General features: G+C 40.2%; 2 protein-coding genes and 1 non-coding gene across 12 annotated transcripts in view; 2 read left to right on the plus strand and 1 right to left on the minus strand.

Moving 5' to 3' along the window:
* Positions 1-505: 505 nt before the first annotated feature.
* TIPIN (TIMELESS interacting protein) lies at positions 506-16,671 on the plus strand. Of its 7 annotated transcripts, none has more exons than XM_055319768.1 (9): positions 510-660; positions 3,131-3,195; positions 4,802-4,942; positions 5,067-5,145; positions 5,509-5,584; positions 8,913-9,035; positions 9,265-9,328; positions 14,634-14,822; positions 16,111-16,671. In XM_055319768.1, the coding sequence occupies exons 3-9, from the start codon at positions 4,810-4,812 to the stop codon at positions 16,287-16,289; spliced, it is 843 nt and encodes a 280-aa protein (XP_055175743.1). In that variant the 5' UTR covers positions 510-660; positions 3,131-3,195; positions 4,802-4,809; the 3' UTR covers positions 16,290-16,671. The 7 variants fall into 7 exon arrangements, with proteins under 7 accessions (XP_055175744.1, XP_055175743.1, XP_055175742.1 ...); XM_055319771.1 differs by having other exon boundaries at positions 511-607; XM_055319769.1 differs by lacking the exon at positions 3,131-3,195 and having other exon boundaries at positions 506-607.
* On the plus strand, positions 10,401-10,536 carry LOC129506520 (small Cajal body-specific RNA 14). The gene has a single exon (XR_008663840.1). It is a non-coding gene; the product is annotated as a small Cajal body-specific RNA 14 (non-coding RNA).
* Positions 16,672-17,944: 1,273 nt separating the features above from the next.
* The window catches only part of DIS3L (DIS3 like exosome 3'-5' exoribonuclease), a 33,215-nt gene continuing 23,468 nt past the window's right edge, over positions 17,945-27,691 (minus strand). For all 4 annotated transcript variants that reach the window (XM_055319764.1, XM_055319765.1, XM_055319763.1 and 1 more), the window contains 9 exons: positions 27,437-27,598; positions 25,502-25,749; positions 24,840-24,932; positions 22,093-22,626; positions 21,177-21,331; positions 20,897-21,075; positions 19,489-19,634; positions 18,615-18,789; positions 17,945-18,527 (listed from right to left, as the gene is read on the minus strand). In XM_055319764.1, coding sequence (XP_055175739.1) covers positions 18,219-18,527; positions 18,615-18,789; positions 19,489-19,634; positions 20,897-21,075; positions 21,177-21,331; positions 22,093-22,626; positions 24,840-24,932; positions 25,502-25,749; positions 27,437-27,598 — 2,001 coding nt within the window. In that variant the 3' untranslated portion in view covers positions 17,945-18,218. The remainder of the gene's footprint in view (positions 18,528-18,614; positions 18,790-19,488; positions 19,635-20,896; positions 21,076-21,176; positions 21,332-22,092; positions 22,627-24,839; positions 24,933-25,501; positions 25,750-27,436; positions 27,599-27,691) is intronic.

The raw sequence follows: 27,691 nt of genomic DNA on the forward strand, positions 1-27,691 counted from the left end.
CAGACAAGCATCGCGGAGCTCACTTTTAAAAAGAAAGTAACGGAAAATAAATAAACAGAGAATAAATAAATAAATAAATAAATAAATAAATAAATAAAGTAACGTTTGTTTTTTTTTTTTTAGTAACGTATTTTTTTTGCATTTTTGTGACTATTCACCATCTCTTTGTTCAACAATGACGCTCAGTGTTCAAGGAATTGTTAAGTCTGAAGAATCCGTAGTTTCTCATCAAAACGCACTTCCTCTTTCTACTCCATTCACAAGCCGGCGTTCTAGAAAACAGACCTTTCCCCAAAGTCCGAAGCGCCCGGGGCGTGAGGGATCCGAGCCTTAAGCAAACACGGACCCACCCCTTCCAGGAATTCAGGAGGCGGAAGCGACCCGGGCTGGGGAGAGGCGGGCTCGGAGGCGGTGGGCGGGGCCTGGGTCTGGGGGCAGGACCAGGGGCGGGGCCAGCGAGTCCCGCGGGCTCCCGGCAACCCCCGCGCAGATTTGGCGCCAAGCGCGCAGGCCCCTTCTCGCGGCGGGAACCTCCAGACTCTCGCGATCAACGCGGTTTAGCCGCCGCGCCTGGCCGCGCGCTGAGGCGGCGGCGGTACCGGGGAGGGTGAGAGGCGGCGCTGGGGGCTGGCGGCGGCGGCGGCGGCGGCCGAACGAGGGGTGGGTGGAGGAGCGGAGGTGCTGGTGCGCCTCGGGGAGCGAGTGTGGAGGTTGGACGGGGATCTGGGCTGAGCGGGGCTGGGAGGCCGCGGCGGACTGGGGGGGGGGGAGGGCGGCGGTTTTACCTGTCGTTTCTCTCTCGGGTCCGCCGCCAGCCGCGTGCAGCCGGAAGGCGCCCGGGGGACTTGGCGGGCCGCCCGCGGTCCGGGAGCTTCGCAGCGTGGGAGGCATCCTGTGGATGTGGGGGGAAGGGAGGAGTGAAGTCGAAGTGAGCCTAGGGGGACGGGGACAGGGACGGGGATGGGGATGCAAGGGCGGGCAAGGGCGACGCGGCGGGAACCCAGGCGTTTTAGGGTGGCTGGCAAAGGTTAGGGCGTGGAGCCATTCTGGTGGGACTCCCCTTTCCACAGGCGCTACTTCTTTTGATGATTTGGATGAAGTTGGACATTGGACCCCTAACGGTCTGGAAGTGACTTGCAGTTTGGATATTAAACCTGGTGCCTTCGGGGCGCCCGGGCGGCCCAGTTGGTTGAGCGTCTGCCTTGGGCTCAGGTCGCGACCCGCCCGGTCCCGCATCGGGATCCCCGCAGGGAGCCTGCTTCTCCCTCTGCCTGTGTCTCTGTGTCTCTCAGGAATAGATAAAATCTTAAAGAAAATTAGTTACCTTTACTCCTCTGAAAGTTTGAGGACTAGAGGCGGAAGCTTAAAAGAATTTCATCGATGTCGAAAAACACTATATGCGATCCCCGCCAAGAAGTGAAAGATAGGTACTTTATTCACTACCACTTTACTAACAAACCCCACCCCGTGCGTGGCCAGTTTTTTTTTTTTTTTTTTTTTTTTTTTTTAGATTTTATTTTTTTGAAACAGAGACACAGGCAGAGGGAAGCAGGCTCTATGCAGGGACCCCGACGTGGGACTCGATCCCGGGTCTGGAGGATCAGGCCCTGGGCTGAAGGCGGCGCTAAACCGCTGAACACACACACACACACACACACACACCCCACCCCACCCCCCCCCCCACCCCCCCGGCCTGCCCAGGTCATCACTTTTAATCACAGTTGTTGGAGACTAAGGTTTGTATTGGTCCCTTGGGACTATCAGCTTGCACCCGGAGTGCAGCTGCCATCCTCACTGCCCCTGCTGAACCTGGGGATTAGAAGATGATAGGCAGGTGATTTAAAACCCCACAACACTCTTCTATTGCGATGTAGCAACTTCTTTGCTAAGCCTTCCCTTGGTTGTTGGGAGGTTGTTTTTTTATTTTTATTTGTTTTATTTTTTAAAGATTTTATTTATTCACGAGAGACACACACAGGCAGAGGGAAAAGCTGGCTCCCTGCAGGGAGCTGGATGTGAGACTCCATCCGGGGTCTCCAGGATCACAGCCCGGGCTGGCCCCGCTAAACTGCTGAGCCAAGTCTGAGCCAGTCTGCCCCAAGTTCCTTACATTGCTTCTTGCTACACTTAATATAGTTTGTGCCCTGCCACCAAACTCACAGCTCCCTGTTCTCAAAAAGTGTGAACTTGGGACACCTGGGTGGCTCAGTGGTTGAGCATCTGCCTTTGGCTCAGGGCATAGTCGTGGGGTCCCAGGATCAAGTCCCACATCAGGCTCCCCACGAGGAGCCTGCTTCTCCCTCTGCCTGTGTCTCTGCCTCTCTCTGTGTGTCTCTCATGAATAAATAAATTTTAAAAAAAAAGTGAACTCCATTTCTTCCCAGAGAAAGTTGACTAGAATTAAACTTAACTTGAATATACTTCTTGTAGATCAGAAGCAACTTAATATTTTATTTTGCTACTTAATTTTTAAAAAGTTTTTTATCTATTTTAGAGAGAAAGCACAAGCAGGGTGAGGGGCGGAGGGAGAGGGAGAAGCAGACTCCCCCCTGAGCAGGGAGCCCCACACAGAGCTCTAGCCCAGGACTCTGGGATCATGACCTGAGCTGAAGGCAGATGTTAAACTGACTGAGCCCAACCCAGGGGCCCCAGGAAGCTACTTTAGGTTGTGTGGCCTCTAACTGCCTTTCCAATTTTGAAAACCTGTGGTTGTTGAACCTTAGCTGGAGACAGGTGTGTCATCATCAGTTGTTGTTTTTATGTATTTTTGGTCACCAAGATTTAGAATTGGAGGGACTTTAGGTATCATTTAGCTCTAGTTGTTTTACAGTTTGGGGGAAGCTTTGGAATCTTTATTCCTTTTTTTTTTTTTTTTTTTAAGATTTTATTTATTCTTGAGAGACACAGGCAGAGGGAGAAGCAGGCTCCATGCAGGGAGCCCTTTGTGGGACTCGATCCCAGGACTCCAGGATCACACCCTGGGCTGAAGGCCGCGCTAAACCATTGAGCCACCGGGCTGCCTGGAATCTTTGTTCCTCATTCAACAAATATTTATGGAGCACCTGCTGTATATCAGCTTTGGGGATACGGTGGTGGGACACAAAGACTCACCTGGTCTTTGCCTTTTTAGAGCTGTAGTCTAGTATGGAAGACAAACATTATCTAATCACAGAAATGGAACAATATTAAAACTGGGTAAGTGCTATGAAATTGGTACTTCACACGTTGAATGCTTATTATAGGATTTAATTCAGGTAGACTTATAGGAAATACAGGATTTAATTAGGGTAGACTTATTTGAGGAGGTGAGAATTGACATAGAGAGATAAGGAATCAGGGAGGAGCCTTCAGATAGGAAATAGCCTTAGCAAAGGACCCATGCCTGAGGGATTATGGCTCTCTCAAGAAACTGGGAAAAAAAAAAAAAAGTATGAAGAGTTGTATGAAGTGAGGCTGGAGAAAGGAGGAAGCTGTCAAATCAGGCAGGGCCTTGGAGTTTTACCAGAAGCCCAAGAGCATTAGGAAGCCATTGAAATATTTAAGCCAAGTGGTAATGTGTTTGGCTTTACGTTTCCAGAGCTTCAGTCTAGCTGTACTACAGAGAATGGTTTGAAAAAGGCAAAAGTCGTTATGAGTAATTGAGTAACCAAAACAAGAAACGTTAGGAAGTCATTGTGGAGATAGGGAAAAATGGAAAGACTTAATGGATGAATAGGAAGTAAAATGGACAGGATATGTAGGATGGGGGAAGGAAATATTGAGGTTTCTTATTGCATGGCCGGATAGATGTCGCTCATTGAATTGGGAAAATTGATTGATTGATTTATGATTTTATTCATGAAAGAGGCAGAGAGAGAAGCAGGCTTTCTGTGGGAAGTCTGATGCGGGACTCAATCCCAGCACCCCAGGATCACACCCTGAGCTGGAGGTAGACACTTAACCACTAAGCCACCCAGTCATCCCTGAATTGGGAAAATTTAGAAATTTGGTTTTGGACATGAGAAGTTATAGATGCCTCTGCGAAATTTAAGAGCTATAAAATGAGAACTAGGGATTTGGAGCTCAGATTTGATGGCTCAGGTAGAGATAAAAAATGGGAGATAAATATTCATCTATAAATGACTCTTAAAGCCATGTACATTAGGAAATGAAGAGGGCCTGGGATGGAGTCTTGAATACTTACTGCCAAGGTTAGGGGAAGATGAATCTGCACAGGAGATCCAGGAGTGTCTGGAAAGGGAGGAAAGCCACGTGATTACTGTGTTCCATCCAGAAGCCAAGGAAAATAGTTTTTCAGAAAAAGGAACCAATCAAAAGTGTCAGATGTTGCTCAGAGGTCAAGTTTGAAGGTACTGAATAGCGTTCTTTCCAGTTTTCAACCTGAGGATTATTTCCTTTTCTTCAGAGGAAACCTTAGAAGACAAATATGTTAACAGATTTTTTAAAAAGCTGCTTTGGTTAAAGTGGGGATGAGGTGCCTGAACCCTGCCTGTTTTACATCCATTTGGATCATGTTTGAAACCCTCTGAAAAGTCAAAATCATTTTATGATAGAGGAGACCCAACAGTTGAGGATTTGCTGAAAAATCATGTAGTTATTGATTGGCAGGGTCTACATTAGACCCCACTTCTGATTTCTAACCCAGTTTTTCCCCATAATCACTTTCTACTTCTTTTCATGATATGAATTTGAAATATGGTTTAACTGACTGAAACACATGCATTTTGCTGCAGGTGGAACTTAACTGTAGAGAGACTACTTGCATAAATAAACTTCCTTTTTTTTTTTTTCTTTTCTGTAGAGGAGAAGATGCTAGAGCCAGAGGAGAACGGCTTGATTGACTTACCAGATTATGAACATATAGAAGATGAAACTTTTCCTCCTTTTCCACCTCCAGCCTCTCCACAGAGAGGAGATGGAGAAGGAGCTGAACCTGATGAAGGTCTGTAGAGATTTCCAAAAAAGTGCCTGTGTTCAGTTATCCACTTGTCAGCATAGAAATGATACATTTTACAAATGAGGCTTAAATTATTCAAGTAATATTAAATATTGGTATATTTCACCAGAGTCAGGGAGAGGAGCACCTGTTCCTGTACCTCCAAAGAGAACAGTTAAACGGAACATACCTAAGCTGGATGCTCAGAGGTACACTTACTACTATTTCCTTAAATGCTCATAGTTGTTTTCTTTGTTTTTGTTTTTGTTTTTACATTTTTTCCCCCCTTATATTAAAAACTTTAGTCGGGAATCATCTGGAGATCAGATATCTCTTTCTGGGAGAGAGAATCTTGCAGACTCCCCACCTAGTGTGCCCCCTGCCCCCATGGGGCTTGATCTGAGGACCCTGAGATCATGACCTGAGCTGAAATCAAGAATTGGATACTTAACTGAGCCACTCAGGTGCTTTTTTTTTTTTTCTTTCAGTTCAGCAGATATTTTTCTTATGATCTTGCTTTGGCCTTGATGGCTCTAGAAAACTTGAAATTCAAAACATATTTCTCTTCACAGATTAATTTCAGAGAGAGGGCTTCCAGCATTAAGGCATGTGTTTGATAATGCAAAATTCAAAGGTAAAGGTCATGAGGTAAGAAATGTCTGATTTTTATTCTTTGTTCTTTCAAGTATCAGTAGAGCTATGGGCCCATTATCATATTCTGAAGAATATGCTAGATACTATGATTCATCATCATATCTCTTGAGAAACTAAGATGTAGTGGAAAGGGCACTGCTTAAACAATCAGAAAAAATGTCTTATAGTCTTCTTTCCTAAAGCCACTGTAAGTCTTTAGGAAAATCACATCTAAGTCTAAGCTCTGAGTTTGTACTTTATAATTTCTAGGAATAAAATTGAGTTAGTCTACCTTAAAGGGTGATTTTAAGCTTTAGGAGAGCAAGGACTTTACCTGTATCAATCACTTACATGTCCCCAAGATATGGCACATATCTTGTTATATGTGTCTGATCCATAATAGGCATCATTTACGGTGAAAAATGAAGACATTTAAGAACTGTTGATGACTGTCCAAATGTATATTTTAAAAGTCTCTTACCTTTCTTTTTTTTAAAGTAGGCTCCACATGCAGCATGGAGCCCAGTGTGGAGCTTGAACTCAGGATTCTGAGATCAAGACCTGGGCTGAGATTAAGAGTCAGATGTTTAACTGATTGAGCCACCCACGCAGCCCTAAAAGTCTCTTTGACTAATGTAGAGTGTAGATAAACGTTTTTGCGGATATCTTTGTAGAGCTTTGCAGTTGAAGTATTTTCAAATGTATGCTTAATTTTTTTTTTAAAGATTTTATTTATTTATTCATGAGAGACACACAGAGAGAGAGGCAGAGACAGGCAGAGGGAGAAGCCGGCTCCATGCAGGGACCCAGATGTGGGACTCGATCCCAGGTCTCCAGGATCACACCCTGGGCTGAAGGTGGCGCTAAACCGCTGAGCCACCCAGGCTGCCCTCAAATATATTCTTTAATTCTCAAACCTGTGGGGTAGCTTTTGGTCCCATTATCTAGTTAAGGAAAGGATATTTTAGAGTTTTAAGAATGCCCCTTTTATAGCCCGGCTAGAGTAATATTAATGCAGCTGAGCACCATCTTGATGTGCTATGCAGGATAATGGGAAGGACGGAAGAGGCTGGAAGCAGATGGCAATTCAGATACTGTCACACTACCAAGGTGAAGGTGAACAGGTCAAGATAGCCTGATATGGTAGTAGATAAACAACCTACACTACTTGTAGGCAATTGGATATAAGGAGGTAAAAAAGGAGTCAAAAATAATCCCAAGAGAGGTGCCTAGTTGGCTCAGTCAGTAGAGCATGTGACTCCTGATCTCAGGGTCATGAATTCAAGCCCATATTGGATATAGAGCTTACTTAAAAAAACAAAACAAACAAAAACCCCAAACCATACCCATCTCAGTTAATTTATTGCCCTTGTTGAAATTTTCAGGTTGTAATGATGAATTGGTGCTTTGAATTTAATGATGTCTTCATCATTTTCATAATAAGTACTTTATCAAAATAAATGAGTTTATATGACGGATAAAAATTTTATGTTTCATCACTGGGTTTATGCTATTTAGTCTTCTGTACTTTGCTTTTGAAAATTTGTTCTGTTTTCTCACAAAGTTGAATCCTCACTGCTTTTTTCTCCACCTATGACTTGGAACGTCCCATTGTATTTAAATGTTTCTTTTATGACTCTTTGGTCTAACATGACATTGTAAGGTGACTAACCAGCTACCCCCAACAATCGGAAAATAGTCTTAGGTGGTTGAATTAAAAACAAACAAATTTATCTTTATTATCAGAAGGAGAATGATAACACATGCTCTCAGTATTACTTTAACATATGTGCTGCCTCAGCAAGCACGTGCTCTCAGTATTACATGTTTAGTTACTGGTAGAGTTGACCTTTGACTTCTTAGACAAGATCAGTTTACAACAACAATAGCCAGTATTTGAATGTATACTTTGTGTCAGGCACTTGTATTACTTATTTCTCGTACCTTACAAAGTGTATATAATAATATTCTCACTTTATACATGAAAAAGAACGCACAGAGGTAGAGTGGTTTGCATAAAGTCACAGCTGTTAAGTAGCAGGATTCAGATTTGATTCTATGCAGTGTGATACAGCCTGTGCTTTTGACTATTCTATTTTAAAATACTGTTGTGGGGATCCCTAGGTGGCGCAGCGGTTTGGCGCCTGCCCTTGGCCCAGGGCGCGATCCTGGAGACCCGGGATCGAATCCCACGTCGGGCTTCTGGTGCATGGAGCCTGCTTCTCCCTCTGCCTCTGTCTCTCTCTCTGTGACTATCATAAATAAATAAAAAATTTAAAAAAAATTAAATAAAATACTGCTGTGGGATGCCTGAGTAGTTCAATCGGTTAAGTGTCCGACTCTTGGTTTTGGCTTGGGTCATGGTCTCAGGGTCCTGGGATAGAGCCCCGTGTGGGGCTCCATGTTCAGTGGGGAGTCTGCTTGTGGATTTCTCCCTCTACCTCTGCCCTTCTTTACACACTCTCAAAAATCAGTAAATCTTTAAAATACTGTTAAGAGAAGAATAAAATATTTTACATTAAAACCAGGAATTTGGAATTTTGTTATTCATTAGTCCAATGTCTTAAAACTTTTTCATTTTAATTTTTAAAAATTTTATTGTGTTGTTGGGACTCCTGGGTGGCTCAGCTGTTGAGCGTCTGCCTTTGGTTCAGGGCATGATCCTGGTCCCAGGGTCAAGTCCCACATTGGGCTCCCTGCTAGGATCATGCTTCTCCCTATCTGTGTCTCTGCCTCTCTCTCTCTCTCTCTCTCTCTGTGTCTCTCATGAATAAATAAATAAAATCTTTAAAAAAAATTTTTTTATTGTGACATTGAAATTTCCTATATAGAGAGGTATTGTGCCCTGAGAACATTTTTTTGTTTGTTTGTTTGTTTGTTTGTTTTTCCTGGAGAACGTTTAAACAGTTGTTGCTAGTCTTTGTACTTTGCCCTTGGGATTTCTGACTGTATTTTCACAGTGTTGAATTCTCAATGCTTTATTCTTTATATATGATTAGGGACCTGTCATTTTGTTTCGTAATTCCTAAAAGATATCTTGACATATTTTATTAAAGCTTATTTTCCCATATTACTTTACAGTTCTGAAAAGATACATGATTATCTTTTAACTTTTATTAAGTTTTCATACTGGGCTTTTTAAAATCTATATCCAGTGGTCTTTTAGACTGCAATCCTCTAAGCTCAGTATTTCTCTTCTTAAAGTTTCTTCAGAAGTTTCTTAACCTTATAAATATAAAATGACGCCAGTGACTTTGGCATTACTATTCAATTCTAAAATCTGCTGACAAGGTCAGTTGTGAGAATGAGTCTTCTATTTAGCATTTTTATTTTTATGTGCCAGGCTGAAGACTTGAAAACGCTAATCAGACACATGGAGCATTGGGCACATAGGCTATTCCCTAAACTGCAATTCGAGGATTTTATTGACAGAGTTGAATACCTGGGAAGTAAAAAGGAAGTTCAGGTAGGTGTTGAGATTATTATGAATATCATTCATAATGCTAAATAGTGCCAAGGATAGATTTTAGTTGAGGCTAAGTCACTGTTTGGCGTTTTCATTTTGAAGTCTGTCATGGTAGAGAGAAGGAAAATTAAGAGTAGTTATTAACTTTTTTGAAACTAAGAATTGAATGAATTCTCATTTTCCCCCAAATGTTACTTACGAAAATGTAAAAATACCTCTTTATTTTCAGACCTGTTTAAAACGAATTCGACTTGACCTACCTATTATACATGAAGATTTTATTAACAATGATGGTAAGAATAGAAGTTTATTTCTAATAATTTTGTTTTTATTTTTTTTTTATTTTTTTTTTTAAATTTTTATTTATTTATTTACAATAGTCATACAGAGAGAGAGAGAGAGAGAGAGGCAGAGACACAGGCAGAGGGAGAAGCAGGCTCCATGCACCGGGAGCCCGACGTGGGATTCGATCCCGGGTCTGCATGATCGCGCCCTGGGCCAAAGGCAGGCGCCAAACCGCTGCGCCACCCAGGGATCCCAATAATTTTGTTTTTAGAAATAGATCTAGTTGGGGCAAGGGTAGGTAGATTAAGCCCTGGGTTCTTTATCTATATTGAGTAATTGAGTAAACATAATTATAGTAACTAGGAATGAGTTGAAAAGCTTTGGTACATCCAGAATGTTGTTTGGTACTTGTTTCTTAAAGACATGACTGCAGTGCCATTAAGAGATGTAAAAATATAGTCATAGAACTTGAGCCTTTGAGAGCTCTGATACTCATTATCCTTTGTAGTGGTTGGTTAATGAAACTAAATGACAAGATGTAGTGTAGTGTTCATATACATATACACCATTAAAAGTGTGTATTAGAATCTAGGGAATTGGAATAATTTGATGATGAAATAGTTTACACTTAAGAATACAGATCCTGTATATAGATGGTCCTCAGGTTAACAGTGGCTTGACTTACGATTGTTTGACTTAATGATGGTGCAGAAGTGATATGCATTCAGTAGAAACCATACTTAGAATTTCAAATGTTGGTCTCTTGTGACGCTGGGCGGGAACAGCCACACAGGGTAAACAACCGACAGACTGATAACCATTCTGTTTTCTACTTTCAGTACAGTATTCCATAAATTACATGACATATTCAACATTATATTATAAAATAGGTTTTGTGTTACATGATTTCGCATTAACTGTAGGCTATTAAGTGTTCAGAGCATGTTTAAGGTAGGCTAGGTAGATTAAACCCATTTTTGGTTTAAGATACTGTCAACTAAAAAAAAAAATAAGATACTGTCAACTAATGATGGGCTTATCAGGATGTAACTCCATTTTTAGGTGAGGAAGGTCTCTTTTGTGACTGTTCCTGGTATTGATTGCATTTGTTAGTTGTACAGTGCAACCATAGACGGTCACACACATCAAAACATATGGTTCCTGCCGACAGGGTCTGTATAGTTACCAGATTCTCTGTGCGATGGCTCCATACATGTTTGTTTATTTTTGTTTTTTAAACTTTTAATAGATGTGATAGAAAATGCAGACTACCCCCCCAAGTCTTTATAAGTTGATTTTAAAAATGTGAAGAATTATGACTTAAATAATCAATATCTAATATTTTGGTAAAAATGTGATATGTATCAATGGCATGGGATTTGGTACATTGAAAGGAATTAATAACTACAGTAAATTACACGGCACATACCACTGGGTTAGTTTACTCGGCAGCAATTTTTGAGCTGCATAGTGTGTGCTAGAATTTCAGGGATAAAGATGAGTAAGGTCAGACCCCTTGGTTCATGGGTTAACAGACTAGTGAATGAGTGAACATCTATTCTGATTGGTGCTGAAATTAGAGATAAGAATAAGGCACTGGGTAGGATGCAAAGGAGAGCGTAGTTGCTTTTACCTAGGAGAGGGGAAAGCCTCACAGAGGACAAATCATGAGTACTTTGAGTGATAAGCAGTAGAGTTCAGGCAAAGGTGATTTTGGAGAGAGGGACTGACTCATTTGTGCAGAGGCATAAATTAACAGAGGACTATTGATGGAATTACAGGCCTGCTGATATACTGGGTACATAGCAGAGACCTCTATCTTAGCTCTGTTACTGAATCTGTCCTCTCTGTATCCTAAGAGAAGTGTCTAGATTTTTTTGGATAAGGCACTACAATAGTAAAAAGGTTTTGAGCATTTTATTTATTTACTTTTATTTTTAAAAAAGATTTTATTTATTTATTCATGACAGACACAGAGAGAGAGAGGCAGAGACACAGGCAGAGGGAGAAGCAGGCTCCATGCAGGGAGCCTGACATTGGACTCCATCCCAGGTCTCCAGGATCACACCCCGGGCTGAAGGCGGCGCTAAACCGCTGGGCCACTGGGGCTGCCCTATTTACTTTTATAATACATGTATTACTTATATGATAAATAACACATTTAAAATATATATATTGAGAGAGAGAGTGAGCACACACACAAGACCACATAGGGGCAGAAGGAGAGGGAGAAGCAGATTCCCCACTGAGCACGGAGCTGGATGTGGGACTCCATCCCAGGACCTTCACATGATAATCTGAGCTGAAGTCAGACACTTAATGAACTGAACCACGCAGGTGTCCAATAATGCACATTTTTATTCTCACTAGAACATTACATGAGGTTTTAGAGTAAGAACAATGTGACTAAATATTCTACTGAATTTTTTTTCCTCCAAAATTTTGGACTGCTACCTGATTGATGATTTGAAGATGTGATTGTAGTCATCCCTGCACCCCTCATCTTGATTTTACCTTATAAGATTCACCCAAATGGAAGAATAACATTAACTACACTTAACTTTTGATATATTCATTTTCTCATCCCATTCATAATAAATGAAAGATTTTTGCTGAACTTCATAAGCAAATTACCTTTTTTCAATCGTTTTTCTTAAAAGCCAGGGATTACATTAAAATTTAATATAACTCCTCTGTTCAGAGCTTTGTAGTGGCTCGCTATTTCGCCCAAAGCAAAAGCCAAAATCTTTATAATGTCCTCCTTGGCCTTAGAGTTTCTATTCCTTACCCCACCTCCCTACCTCTCTGTATCTTTTACAGTTCTCCACTCAACTGCCAGAGTGACACTTGGCTCCTAGGTGTTCCTTGAACCTCCCAGGCACATTTTTGTCTTAAGGCTTTTGCACTCTTACACTCTGCCGTGAACACATCTTTTGTCCTCCTTCCTGCCCCTAAGTCTGCAGGGCTCTCTACCTTTCAAACTGTGCTCAAATATCAACTCAGTAAAGTCTCCCTGACCACACTATATTTTTTTTTTAATTTTATCTATTTATTCATGAGAGACACACAGAGAGAGGCAGAGACATAGTCAGAGGGAGAAGCAGGCTCCCTGTGGGGAACCCAACACAGGACTTGATCCCAGGACCCTGGGATCACGACCCGAGCCAAAGGCAGGCACCCAACCCCTGAGCCACCCAGGCGCCCTTGACTACTCTTTGAAATCATACTCCCACCCCCAATCCTGATTCTCTGATGCTTTTTTCCCCCCACAGTACTTATTTCTCTTTAATTAGTGTATATTTGCTTATCTGTTGATGTGTGCCAGAATGATGGCATCCTGTAACACATTGAATTAATTAAGCTTCTTTGCCAGTCACATGCCTGTGAATGTTGCAGTGAATGAATTTCACGTGTGGTTCTAATTTTTGTAATCCCATTTTTATCAGTCAAAAGCTCCATCAGTGGTTATGTTCACATTGGTTTTCCATAAAACATTGTATTAAAGAGGCCATTTACTGTTGAAGAGATCTTTTCCTTTCATGGCTCACAAAACAGAAGTTCTTTATGTCATCATTAGGTCAGAATCCTGAACGCCCTGTAAGGTGAAGCATATTAGAAACCCCAATATTGCATTATTGGTTCTAATATTTGTTTCTGAACTTCTGTAGCAATGTTTTCTACCTGTATTCCATCTATGTTTCCTGATAAAATAATGCATTTTAGTTTCTTGCTAAATTTTTTGTTTCCATGTCAGGAAAAAAAAAAAAAATTTTTCCCCCATGTCTTGCTTTTTGTCTTTCACCGTTAAGGAAGAAACCTTGAAAGGGATTTGTTTGTAAAATTAAATATCATAGGATTTTTAAACCTTACCAGAATAATTATAAAGGTCTGTCTTCTGTTTTAAATGTTTTGCTAGTCGTGTAGGACAAGGTTAGTGTGTGTAAATTCATATTTCCAGTGGTGGTCTTGGTAATACGAAATCTTGGGGTTTATTTTTGCCTACTTGTCTGATCATATGTTATTTATAATTTTTTTCTTAGCCGTGTAATGTGAATGATGTAGGGGGAAGGTGAAGTGTCAGCTTTGCTGTTTTCTTAGTTCTTGCTTGTGTCTCTATTATCTTGTTTTCTCTTCTATATACGGTTATTTCACAAAAATCTTTTTAAGCTACCCCTTGTGCATTTTGTTGGGGTTGTTTTGGTGTTAAAACTAGTCAAAAAAAAAACAAAAACAAAAAAACTAGACAGTCTGCTTAATTGGGTGATCATAATCAACTGTATGTCACGGTATGCTGAAATTTAAAAAATGACTGGGGCACAGCTTTCCCATCTTCTGCAAGGTGGAGCTGTCTGCCTTGAAGGCCACATACAGGCCACATAGTAACTGTCCTATGGATAAATGATAGTTTGTCACTGCCTGTCTTTAAGTTCAACAATTTCTCTCAATTCTTAAATATAAATAGAAGATACAATATGTACTTCCTGTACCACTGTGGATCATTTTAGGAGGCATCCTACTTTGAGATAACTGGTGTACAGGACTCTAAGAATTTAGTAGGACTAATGTAGAGAGCAGTTGTTTTTTTTTTTAATTTTTTTTTTAATTTTTATTTATTTATGATAGTCACAGAGAGAGAGAGAAAGGGAGACACAGGCAGAGGGAGAAGCAGGCTCCATGCACCGGGAGCCCGACGTGGGATTCGATCCCGGGTCTCCAGGATCGCGCCCTGGGCCAAAGGCAGGCGCTAAACCGCCGCGCCACCCAGGGATCCCTAGAGAGCAGTTTTTAAAATTAATGTGGAAATATATCCATAGATCTCTAAATTTCTTTTCCTTTTAGCTTTTTTTTTTTTGAAAGATTTTTAAGTAATCTGCACACAATGTGGGTCTTGAACTCACATCCCCAAGATCAAGAGTTGCATGCTCTACTGACTGAGCCAGTCAGGCACCCCTCCTTTTTCCTTTTGTGTCTGAGTTTTACCCCATTAAAAAATAGCGTATATAAAATTATTACTGTGTCATATAGACTCTATAGCAAGCCACTAATATGTTGTTGTTTAATGTAAAGCAAGAATATGGTTTGGATTCTTTTAAGTTCCTTAGCCCAAACAAAATATTTTTTAATCATAACTATGAACTTTTGCTTTCTGTTCATGCATATCATTGGTATTTGGAACATTCTCACACCTCAGAGCAATTTGAATAAACAAATAGTTTCTTCAGGTCTCGCACCTTGTTACTTTAGGCTGGTTTTTAAAGCTGCATTACGCCCTTTTTCTAACTATGGATGTACTAACTTTCATTTCTACTGCAGGTGAAGCAGGAGAAAATCATGGCTATGATATAACTGCTACCGAATTAGATCCCTTTTTGACAAACTCAGTGGGAAGTGAGAACTTTGTTTCTGAGCCAAGTAGAAGCCTAACAGAAGAACAACAACAGAGAATAGAGAGAAATAAACAACTGGCCTTGGAAAGAAGGCAGGCAAAACTACTGAGTAATAGTAAGTCCCTTGGAAATGGTAAATATTATGCTGGTTTTATGTGCTACCATTAATATTATCAGGGACATGTTAGAAATTTTAACTTCTCTACTACCTACAAAATAAAAATGCCTCTATGTATAGAAAAAATCTGATGTATTTAGTTTATATCTGAGAGAGAGCGCACACATGTGTATATGTGGGAGCTATTTGGAATCCTCAAAGAATAAATGAATCCAAGATGGTTTTCTGGATAGCTGAGTACCTTTTAAAAAATTAATCACTTCACCTTGATTCTGAATCTGTCAAAAATACATTCTTTCCTGACTCCTTAAAGTATGTGACACATGTTTTATCTTTAGGATCATAATTTTGAACATTAATTATTATAGTACTTTCCTAAACATACAAAATGCCTTCTGTACCCTTTGAGGATTTTAGAGCTATTTGCAATGACTTAAATGGGTGTTTAATTGCTTTTTATTGCTTCGTGTCACTTAGCCATCAGTTTGTTTATCTGATGTATTCTTTTAAAACTCTTGAAATTTACTGTTTTTAAAATAGACTGCGGGTTTGGAAACTACACAACCAAGTTTATTAAAACTGTATTTAAAAATAATGCAAATTGGTTTTAAATGAAGCAGATTGCATGTCTTTTACAATATCCAATATAGTTTTCCTTTTGAAATGGGAAAATAAGAATTATGGTTAAGTAGTCAAGACACCATGTTATAAGACAAGTTTCACCCAAGATAATAAAATTCTCAAGTGAAAATTAGTGTGACTACATTGTCATTCTTTCCGATTAAAATGAACTTAATCTTCAACTTTACAAATGGATGTTTTATTACTACCAGGTGAAAAATTACATGAGAGTCCAACTATCATTGATAGCAGTTCCTTTGCTGTCATTATCAAAGTATACCTGGCAATAAGCATTTTAAGGATCGTTTTCTATTTATGATATATGACTTTAAGATTTGCCTACATAGAACTAAGGATCCTAAATTTTCTTTGCTAGAGGTCACTTTGATGTGTAGCTATTGAGCATTTGATTTTTAAAAACTTTCATCTGATAGCTGTGATTTTTGAATGAGAACATTTGCATTTGGCTGTGATTCACGAGTTTGAATTCAGTACCTTTCAAGACTTGAATTTTTGAGTGGACTTTATAGGTATATAAAAATGACTATTTGGAAGAAAGTGACCATAGGTTTCATTTCTACTGACAGAAGCTTGTGAAGAGTTGTATTTATCAGGTAAGATTGGACCAGGTGCTTATAATGAGTAATGATGATTTTTCTTTCAGACTTATTAATAAACACACCCAGGGCACCAACCATCGAAGAGGATGAGGATCAAGAAGAGTCATCAGACAGATTTCACAAAGACATTCTAGACAATCCACATAATGCTGCTGATGCTAATACTGTAAATGAAGAGGAGGAATTAAAAATAGAGCACACACCACTGGACCAATCCTTTTAAAATGTACAATAGTAACTTTATGGTTTATCCAGAAATGTTACTAAGATTGGATAGGGTTCAACTAAGAGAAAATCTATTAGCTTGCTGTCCTCTAAGTTTTAGATTAGTATGTATTTTGTTTACTTGGAGTGAAAACACAGATTCCTGTTTAAAATCTGGTATTATTTATACTTGTTTCTTACTAACTTTAGTTGAGCCTATTTATTCTCTTTAGTGTTCATCTATCTATAGATTTAACTTTGTAAAAATGATAAGTAGTTAATAAGCACCTTCTGCTAGTGTGCCATTGAATGTCTTGTTTTCACTAAATTGGGGATTTTAAGATATAAATATATATTGAATGTTAATGTCCATTTTTAAGAAATAAAAATCTTATAAACTATCTAGAGGCTTTATGAAAGTTTCTTACTGCTCTTTAGTTCTGCAATTCACACTTTTGGTAAAATGTTTAAGGTTTCTCTATGTGTTTACACGTATTTTGAGGAGTCACTTTAATACTTAAAGGGTCACAAGAAAGGCTGCTATATTGCCTGGCCTGTGTTGGTGCTAGGGGAGTTCAAATGCACATTGGTACGTTACTGACTAGTGGGAAAGAAATTTGCAAACATCCTGGGGAACAGAGCACCTAGGGAAGATCCATCGGGTGCCTTTGAGTTGGTAGAAGAGATCCCAAGGATTGGGAAGGACATGTCCAATAGTGATACAGAAATGAAAATCTAGGAAATAAGAAAGACTTGGGAATGGCACATATGAGGCTAGAAGTGGTAGGGCCAGATGGTGAGAAGATCGGATTGGAGCTTGTCCTGAATGAATCTATCAGCTGGGAGGAGGAGTAAATTACAGATAAAATGCCATGTTGACAACCAAGTTTAAAGGTCTGATTCATGGCAGATTTCCACAGGGGACCAGGAAAGGCAAAGCTAGTTTTAACAAACTAGGAGGTGGGAAGGTTGCTTTTATTTTTCTCGCTTTGTTTTTTTAAGATCTTGAGTTGCGTACATGGTCCACCAACTGAGCCAGCCAGGGGCCTAGAGAAGGTGGCTTTTTGCGAGACAGACTGGCACAGTAATGGTGCTAAAGTGGCTTTTATCTGTGAAGCCAGGACAGGTGGCCATCTTCATGCCATCAGGCTTGCTGACTTCTCTTGTGGATGGGGTGACAAGGATGGTTTGGCTGAAAGGCAGGAAGTTGGGCACAAGAACATAGGGGCTGTGTGGGCAGGCCTTTGGCTGGCTGTGGACTGGCCTAGTGGAGGACTGAAAGAAAAGTTATTTTTCCAGCGGTAGGAAAAAAAAGTAACAAGTCTTAAACAAGGGCAAGGCCACTGCAACTCCATCCAAGGAGAACTTGGCCAAATAAGAGGGTGGAAAGGGAAGCTTGAGAAAACAGGCTGTACTTACCTGTGCACTCCACCCCACTCCCTGTGCCTTTTCCCCCGCTGGTGTGGGGATAATAGGGGAGGTTTGAGTCAAACAAACATGGCATAGGAGTTTTAGAGTGGGTGGGTGGACAGAACTAAATCTTACCTGTAAGAAAGCAACTGAAAAGTCAATCTGACATGATGTCAGAGGGGCCAATGATCCAAATGCCCCAGAGGAGCAGTTAATAAGAAAAATTAAAACTTACTTTGAAAGAACAGATTTGAGACAAGCTAATCAAAAATCAATTCTGGATTTATTAAAAGACTGGCAGTGTGACTTGCAGAGTTACCATTCATGATCTATCCATTTCTGAAAATTCAGTTTCCAAAGGGACCTAACTGCACCTCAATGCAGCTTTAATGATGAGAAAACGTTTTGCGCACTGGTGAACTATCTACCGAATCCCAATGGACTAGAACATTAGGTGACACGGAACATTAGATATTAATGTTAAAAAGAAGGTAAAGCATTCACAAAACAGCTCTTTTAATGAAGTAAAAAGAGTATTTCACATTACATAACTGTTGGAAACATCCAGGAGAGCTAGGTCCCTTATCTCCTCCAGGAGTGTGTACAGGCTTCTTCCTTTGGTTTGGCAGTATTTTTGATAATCTTCCTGAATGACGTTTACTTTGACTTCTTGGGCAAGCTGAGCCTCCTCCACAGATCTAGTTACTTCTTTCACTAAATCACTCTTTAACAAGAGGGAGCTCTGATGAAAAAGTTCTGTATCTGGTATCATGTACGGTTTGTTGCTTATTATTTCAAGCCTGATTGTATCTGAATGGCAGCGAGAGGCCTGTACAGATATTCTCACCTATCACAAAGGAGAAAATGCGTATTACCAAATCACATTCTTGATGTTAGATGTTGAAAGCAATGTTTAATATAAGTATGGACTTACTGTGACATGGTCAAATAAATGGAATGTAACAGATTCCCCTCCTGTTGTGGTAGAGGTGATTTTGTTTTGGAATCTTTGAAGGGATCCTGGTTTCCATTCTGAACGGCTATCTGAGCTGCATGAGATCACTAAACCATCTTTATTTCTGAGATAAGCAGCACCTTTAATCCCAAACCTGAATCGTTGCCAGAAAAAAAATGCAGAGATAATGTATTCTTAGTATACAAATTTTGTACACTTATTAATCAAGAAAGCTAGTCTTCTAGATTAAAAACTTTCCCTCTCATTTACCTCCAAATATTTCATTGAGAAGATGGAAAAATATTTTGCTAAATAAAAGTAAAATCCCTATCTTAACACTGATGTAGATGTACTAGATGCTAATCTTTTATACTTTTTTTTAAAAGTAGGCTCCATGCCCAGTGTGGATCCCAACGTGGGGCTTGAACTCACAACCGTACCATCACAACCTGAGCTGAGGTCAAGAGTCAAATGCTTAACTGAGGCACCCTACTTTTATACTTACATAGTGCATTATTCTATTACATTATGTACATCAGTACCCAAATAGTTGTATTTTAGTAGGTTATATCTAATATACTGTTTGTGTTCTACACTTAAACTATGATTTTTTTTTTTTTTTAAGATTTTATTTGAGAGCATGAGCAGGGTGTGTGAGTATGGGGTGAAGCAGAGTGGGAAGGAGAAGACTCCCTGCTGAGCAGAAAGTCCAACTATATGGGGCTCTATCCCAGGACCCAGAGATCATGACCTGAGCTGAAGGCAGATGCTTAACCAACTGAGCCACTCAGACGCCCCTAGTGTAACTATGATTTCTTAACTATTAACATTAGATGTATTAGATGTAACATACCTTGGTATAAATACAAGCACACCATTTGTTCTAATTGAATATATAACTCCATCAGATATGCAACGCTCCTCATTCTCTGGGTCTTTGTCTTTAAAATACATGCACTGGAAGAGCTCAGTAGATTGCTTCTGAGAATGCTGTGCTGCCTGTAAGAAGCACAATGTGAAGCATGCGGACATTCCTGGGGAAAACACAGAACTCAAACTCCTACAGAAACAATGTCTTTAAAAAGGTAGGCCTCTAGAAAACTATTCATACAAATATTCTTCTCTATTATGAATTAAATCAATTTTGTGGGAACCTAACCATCGAACAATCATTCTCTCAAAAATGTCTTTTAAGAAAATAACCTGTTAAAAACAACAACAAAAAAGCCCTGTTTGTTATTTAGAATCCCTTACAGTTCATTCAGGTAGAGGAGAATATCCATATCCATGCCTCACCTTTATTTTCAAGGCTGTCCTACCACAAATCCTGCTGCTCTAAGTATAAATTAGTACTGCTATTCTGGAGGGCAATATAGTAATATGTATCAAAGTTTTATTTATGCAGCAATTAATTACTGCCAGGAATATATCCAGGCAACAATCTGAGAAGTCTGTAGAAGTGTATATACAAGGAGGGGTATAAACTGAATTGCCTAGAACAGTACTGCCCAACGGAACTTTCTGCAATGATGGAAATGCTCTATAGATCTAGGTGGCCCCAAAGGGAGCCACTAGCCACATACATCTACTGAGAATGTGAAACGTGGCTAGTGCCACTGAGGAACTGAGCTTTTAATTTAATTTTTAAGAATTTAAATAGCCTACATAGCTAGTGGCTATAATACCGCACAGCAGTGAACTAGCATACAGGATACAAAAATTATATTACACATTTAGGTAGTTTCCAATTTTTCCTGTATCACCAAATGCCCTTATTCTATGCTGTACAATAATGTAGCCACTAGCAAACAACAGAAATTAAAATACAGAGCAGCTTTTAAAACAAAGATGTAATTACTCTAAAGTGGTGCTGTCAGTAACAGATATGTCAGGTGCAAAAGATTTCAGAGAGCAGGTATGGTGCCATATTTGTTAAAATAAAGCATTGTCTAGAGGGTGAATAATGGCTGTCTCTGGGTGGTAAGATAATAACTTGATCTTTTACGTTTCTACATTTTGGGAAAAACCTCTAACTCATAGTTAAATCTCCTAAACCCGCATTAAGTGACTTCATAATATTTGTAAATGTATTGAGAGCTACACAAGAAACTTTACAGTTTTTCATGTTATCTCAATGGTTAGAATAATGCTAGAATTTAATTCACTAGAATATATGGTACTTTTTTCTACCATACAAAAAAGCTGATATATTCTCTTAGCAAAAGAGATGATGGATAAGAGAATTTAAAATCCCTTCTTACTCGGTTTCTGTTGTTGATATGTCTGCATAATTCCTCAAGATCTTTGTTGCTTAACAAATTGTCCTTAATTTCCATTTTCTTATCTTTTGAAATGGCTGCCATTAATAATCGGTGTACTACAATATCTGAATATCTTCTTATTGGAGATGTAAAGTGGGTATATTTATCTAATGCAAGGCCTTCAAAAAGAAACCAAAAGATGGAAATCAACAAAAAAATACACTTTTTTAAACAACCTGCTCAAGGTTATGGCCACACAAAAGAAAATGCTATCATTCACCATAATGATGGAACTCTTCCTCTGCACATGACCCCGTGGAGAAATACAGTGCATTAGACATGGCCTGTGTGGCCATGGATCGCAGCAACCTGTTTACAATGGGATCGTTGGGGTCATTTGCATTATCCAGAGAATCAGCCAGTGTTTTATTGGACCTGACAAAAAAAGAAAAACAGGAAAATATTAGTTCCCAGCAACAATTTGCAAGTCAATGCGCTCAGAGGGAAATCTTTCACTCATCACTCTGAAGAAATTTTATTTTGGATATGTTTTAGAAGCAACTCTTTTCAACTACAGAAATCTAGTTTGCTTTTGAGATTTAAACAAAGTAAGTGGGGGCGCCTGGGTGGCTCAGTGGTTGAGCAGCTGCCTCTGGCTCAGGTCGTGATCCTGGGGTCCAGGGACTGAGTTCCGCATTGGGATCCCTGCAGGGAGTGTCTCTGTGTGTCTCTCATGAATACATAAATAAAATCTTAAAAAAACCAACAACGAAGAACCTTTATACACCTAACAGCATAGCTTTGAAATAAATAAAATCTTAAAAAAAATAAAGTGTATCAATTTAAATACATTTCTGAAGTATGTACTGATACCTATGTGGTTAACACCCAGCATATAGTAGGTGGTCAAATACTTGAAATAAATAGGATTACTTGGTGTTTGCCTGTGGGGCATATGAATTTAAACCAAGGGAAACAGGTTCCTTACTTCTGCATTACAAATTGTAGGAGATCAAAACTATGCCTAAATAAACTCATGTTAATTTTAATCTCTATACCTACATTATGGTAAATGAAGAGAGCCAAGAAGCTTTCTATTTTTGGTCAAAGATCTGACTGTCACATTTTAAGAACTACTGCAAGATAAATAAGTGTGCAGCACTCCTGCCATTGCTTTGCCCCCTCAGAGGAGTTACCGTGTATCTATGAAGAAGCCTTTGGCTTTAGCACATTCTCGCAGTTCAGAAAAAAATTCCTGGTGTGGAGGAGGGTGTTGGCGCAGCAAGGCCTGATGAGGAAAGCTTTCCCAGATTTTCCGGGCTACCCAGTGGTTGGCCAGGATCATGCACTCAGCCACGGTCTCATGGACTTCCAGGGGCTGCTTGGGGATGAGGTCATGGATGTTCTTTTTTTCATCCAGTTGAACACGAACCTCTACCCCCTCCAGCTCCAGGGCACCACAACGGTCTCGCTTAGCTCGGATGTGACGTGCTATGTCCGTCAACTTTCCAAGGGCCCACACTAGCTCCTCTAGCTTGGCTTGTCTGCTCTTCATGTCCAGGTTTTTGAGTTCTGGAATATCCTCAACCACGCCGAAGTTTCCATCCAGCAGTTCCTGGGCCGCTTCATAAAACAGTTTGTAGGCTGATCGGATGATGGTTCTGCCGAACCACACGTTCTTAATTTCATAGGAGGTTCTATCCAACTCCCAGATCACACTTACAGCATACCTACAAAACCAGTAATGCTGGCATTATCACTCCATTCTTCCATTTTTGAAGCAAGGAGAACTAGACCCTACATGTGACTTAAAAGAAATGACAATGCTACAGGTTTCTGGACCAATGTCTCAATCCAAACATTCCACTATTTACTAAAAAAACTATTTAGCACCACCTCCGGCCCAGGGCGTGGTCCTGGGGTCCCCGGATCGAGTCCCACATCGGGCTCCCTGCATGGGGCCTGCTTCTCCCTCTGCCTGTGTCTCTCTCTCTCTCTCTCTGTCTCTGTCTCATGAATAAATAAAATCTTAAAAAAAAACTATTTAAAATTAAAACCAACTTTAGGTTCTGCTGAGCTCTGAGCAAATCTGAAAGGAGTTCACATGTAATGTCACATCACACAGGCTATCTTACAGTTCTCCAGTTTAGTTAGACTAGCATAGCATCGAGAGAGCCACGTCTGGTGGGCTCTTTAGTAAAGTAGAAGAAAGCAAGCCTTTCAAATCCTATAGAGTAACACTGAATTATCATATCGCTCTCGACGGTAGTTAATTAGCAAAAAAGTGTATTTAGTAAAGAACCACTTTACCACCAAATCACTGTTTAAAAACATATGCAACAGGGATCCCTGGGTGGCGCAGTGGTTTGGCGCCTGCCTTTGGCCCAGGGCGCGATCCTGGAGACCCGGGATCGAATCCCACGTCAGGCTCCCGGTGCATGGAGCCTGCTTCTCCCTCTGCCTGTGTCTCTGCCTCTCTCTCTCTCTGTGACTATCATAAATAAAAAAAAAAACTATAAAAAAAACATATGCAACATTAGTGACTCGTATAAAAAACAAAAGGTTAATTTTCCTAATATATAAAGAGTTCTTATAAATCAATAACGGAAATGGAGAACTCAAAAAAAATGGGAAAGGAACATGAAATAGTTCACAGAAAAGGATACATACATAAATGACTGTCAAACATACACAAAAATGCTTAACCTTATTCATAAAAGGAAAAATGCAAATTAAAACCACCTAAGTAAGATACCATTTTCATCTCAAATTGGCAAAGATAAAAAAATGCAACATGTGTTGGCAAGACTTTTGGAGAAAGCATTCTCACACATTGATGGTGGGACTGTAATTGGTATAACTCTTATGGAGGGCAATTTGATTACATCTATCTAAACACAAACGCATTTATCCTTTGACACAGAAATTCCACTTCTAGGAATTCATCCTCTAGGCATACTATACTTTTAAACGTGTGCAATGACCTACGTTCCATGTAATTCGGTGTAGTTTTGTTTGTAATAGCACAAGTCTGAAAATAATCCAAATTTCCATAGACAAGCAACTGTTAACATGGAATGGTCTCCACACTGTATTGTTAAGAGAAATAAAAAAGCTGCTGAAAGTATGCACATGCACACACGCATATATATATTATATAAAATGTCACCAGTTGTGTATAAAACAAAGACCATATGTCCATTTGTGTGTATATACATTATATCTAGAAAAATACATGAGATATTGGTAACTGGGGCCAAGTGATAGGAGGGGAGCCTTTCACTAAATATTTTTTAGAATCTATGAATTTTGGACTATATAGTCTTATTACATATTCAAAGGTAGATATAAATGTTAAATACAACAAATAAAGAACTCCCCAAGTTCATGATCCTCATGCAAAATAGCCTCAACCAGGGAATCCACATGCATAAAGTCCTATGCATTTGTTCCCAGACTTTAGCTGAGTTTATTTTATTTTATTTTTTTAAATTTATTTAGTTATGATAGTCACAGAGAGAGAGAGAGGGGGCGGGGGCAGAGACACAGGCAGAGGGAGAAGCAGGCTCCATGCACCAGGAGCCCGATGTGGGATTCGATCCCGGGTCTCCAAGATCGCGCCCTGAGCCAAAGGCAGGCGCCAAACCACTGCGCCACCCAGGGATCCCTTTAGCTGAGTTTAAAAAGCCAACAACAGAGGGAGAAGTATCCTTATAGCTAGACAGAAAAGACAAGAAGAAAAGGGAGAGCTAAAGAAATAAAGTGGCCTACAAATAAGTGGCACAGAGGGTATGGGGGGGGGGGGAAACAAGGGTGGGGAGCAAGGGGTAGAGTGTATTCAAAAGAAGAGGAGAAAGAGGCCAGAGGCAAGAGCGCTAGGCATCACAGAAAAGCCAAGACAGTCTGGTGCTAAAAAAAAAAAAAAAGTCAGGAACAAACTCACCTATCAACGCCTCCCAGGAGGGAGCACAGATCAGCGCTGAGGATGGAGGGCAGCATGTCATAGCGACGGTCTGCTAAATAGTACGTGGTGGCCCTGTGAATGACACATATGCGGGTGCGTGACCTTCAGCAGCGAGAAGCAGAACTGCTGACTGCAGGGGCTGCAGGGAGGGAATTGGCCAAGTCCTCAGTGCAGATCCCCCAAGGCTGCTACTTTTTCATAAAGTGCAGCAGACTGGGTAATCAAGCTATTCCCAGGTTCCCACTTTTCTAAGGGAGACTGCCTTGGGCTGAATACTCTTCCACTGACATAAAAAGGAAAGAAAAAATGACATGAATCTTCGTCGTCCAAGAAAAATGAGAGTGTAATGAGCCAGTGTTTATAGAAAATAGCATCCACACGCAGAAAATTCAACTCATGGCGATTTAGAAGGGAAGTGGGTGGAAAGGTTCTGGGAAAGAAAGGAAAGGTAAACTGATCAAGGAGCTATTTCTCTAAAGGCAAAGGGGAAGGAAGTGGACCTCCTCCATTTTTTTTCTCTAGGAGGGATTTTTTTCTCTAGGCAGAGTTGCACAAAAAACTGAAACCTCTGTTTCGCAAATCTGAAACGAGGGAGTTATGGAACAGGTTCGCATCACAGGGCTGCTGTCAGGTGGCATCACCTGGTTCTAGCTTCAGTGTCGATGTAAGAACTCGGCGGCACGAAGTGCGTCACGTCTGCAATATGGACCCCAAGCTCCAAGCTGCCATTAGCTAAGGTCCTGACCGAGAGCGTGTCGTCCACGTCTTCGCAGCCTTTTGGGTCAATGCTGAACACCAGATGGGTTTCTCTCAAGTCTTTACGTTCTCGTTCCTCTTCAGGACTCACCTTCCAGGGGTTTCCAGGAGTGTTGACTGGCATCTCACACATCTGCACAAGAGTCAGACATTCAGTTCTCACATCACAAGCTGCTTAAGGAAAATCTGCTCCCGAATATTCTCACTGCAGCCTTGTGGAAATCCCATTCATTCCCCGGTACCTTTTTGCAATTAACCTACATTTGCTTCTTTCCATCAGTAATTATTGCTTAGGTGCCTAATGTGTGTCAGGAATGGTGCTAGGCTCTGGAAAGGTCAGGAGCCCAGAAGAAGAGGGTCCCCTGCCCCTGAAGACCCTTGCAGTCTGGCAGGAAACACGCTAGTTCCCAACAGCTTCTTTTGTTATGGAGGCCAGAGCAAAGATGAAGGGTGGCTCATAAAGAGCACAACCTCTACCCCATTTTCAAATGATCCACTTGTTTAAATGTAGTTGAGCTTTTAATTCAAGTCAAGCCCTGAAAAAAAAAAAAATCAACATGTCCCAAGTACTAAGAGAGAATTCCTTAAAGATAATTTAAGCAGGACCAATCTAGGGCACTTTCTATTATTATCTGTTTAGGCCATCAATTTACAGTTAAGTAGGCTAAATGGGAAGAGAAAATTCTAGTCCTGGGAAGTCTAATCCATGCTTTATTTTATTCTAACATTTTCACTAGGAGCTGTCAAAACAAGTCAACAAATAATTTCCAGAAACTAATGTTAAACATAAAAATTTAATGATGTAAAATATTCTAAAATATTTTTCTCTTATAGCTACTGTTCTGTCAAAAACTATAATGAAAATAAGAACACCCTTGATGGCACTCTTGATGGCAATGCAAACTGGTCCAATTTTTCGGGAGAACAATCTGCCGATACATAATAAAAGCCACTTAAGTTTTTTATGCCCTTTGACTTGGTAATCTTACTTTAAGGATTACATCCCAAGAAAAATGATGGAAAAGGGGGGTGGGGGAAGCATTGTTTATAAAAATGTGTGAAGTAGCATTTCTTACACTAGTGAAAAATTAAACAGTCCAATGCCCAGCAACTGAGAAAGACTTAAGCCAAGCAGAGTACATTGATAGGCAATAATTTACCATAACTACGAAGATGTCGCTATACCAATATATAGAAATAATTTTACATGAAAGAATCAGAACAGGAAATAGCATGGGGACACTATAGGTATAGTTGTGCAAGAATAATAAACAAGATTTATGAGCATTTTACAAGATCACAAAGTGATGGAAATAGCTAATGTTTTATGTTTATTGAACTTGTATTTTCTGAAGAGGTTACAAAAACTGTTTCATGAGCATGATTTTTTGACCCGGGGGTCAGAGATGTATAGAACCCCAAAAGCTGCTCCCTGCGGCTCTGTGCAGGCCTCTGGGTGAGTGATTAGGACAGGGAGTGGAGCCCAGTAGGGTCTGTAACTAGGCACTCTTGCAGCTGCCGGGGATGGATGTGTACTGACAATAAGACACTGACATATCATTTTTAAGCACAGTTGGAAAATGTAAAAATTTGAGAGCTTGTGAGGCTCTCGGAAACTAACTATGCACTTGGTGCTGACTTCGATCTGGTCCAAACCCAGAATAGAGAGGAGTGAGATTCTTCTATTATCTGTGGCTTTAGTGAGTGGCTACACAGTACAGAGGTTTTTCTTCTTAATCATGAAACAAACAACAAACAAATGCAAAGAGAAACTGTATAGGATGTCTTTAACCAGACCAAAGGACTCTGGGAAAGCACACCTGAGCTTCAGAGAAAGGGACAACTGAAATACTGTTTTCCACCAAGATGGTTGCAATTTCCCCTTCTAGGTCCCCGATTCTTCCTAAAACGCGCACAAAATGTCCATTCGGATACACAGATGTCGACTCCCAGGAATCGATGCGTACAACCACCCTGAAGTCCTGCATGAAAAGAGAAAACAAACCCCACCAGCCCGGCACCAGGAATTAAGTGGGTCAATGAGAAGCACCAGACAAACAAGACAAACAGTGTCA

Source organism: Nyctereutes procyonoides, unplaced genomic scaffold (assembly GCF_905146905.1).
Source record: "Nyctereutes procyonoides isolate TBG_1078 unplaced genomic scaffold, NYPRO_anot_genome, whole genome shotgun sequence".
In the NCBI taxonomy this organism is placed as follows: Eukaryota; Metazoa; Chordata; class Mammalia; order Carnivora; family Canidae; genus Nyctereutes; species Nyctereutes procyonoides.

What these genes read in the sequence shown, in the direction of transcription:
- TIPIN (XM_055319769.1), top strand. Translation starts at nt 4,810, where the DNA reads ATGCTAGAGCCAGAGGAGAACGGCTTGATTGACTTACCAGATTATGAA. An exon ending in AGGAGCTGAACCTGATGAAG is followed by an intron (nt 4,943 to 5,066) that starts GTCTGTAGAGAT and finishes ATATTTCACCAG; the next exon opens with AGTCAGGGAGAGGAGCACCT. An exon ending in TCAAAGGTAAAGGTCATGAG is followed by an intron (nt 5,585 to 8,912) that starts GTAAGAAATGTC and finishes TTTATGTGCCAG; the next exon opens with GCTGAAGACTTGAAAACGCT.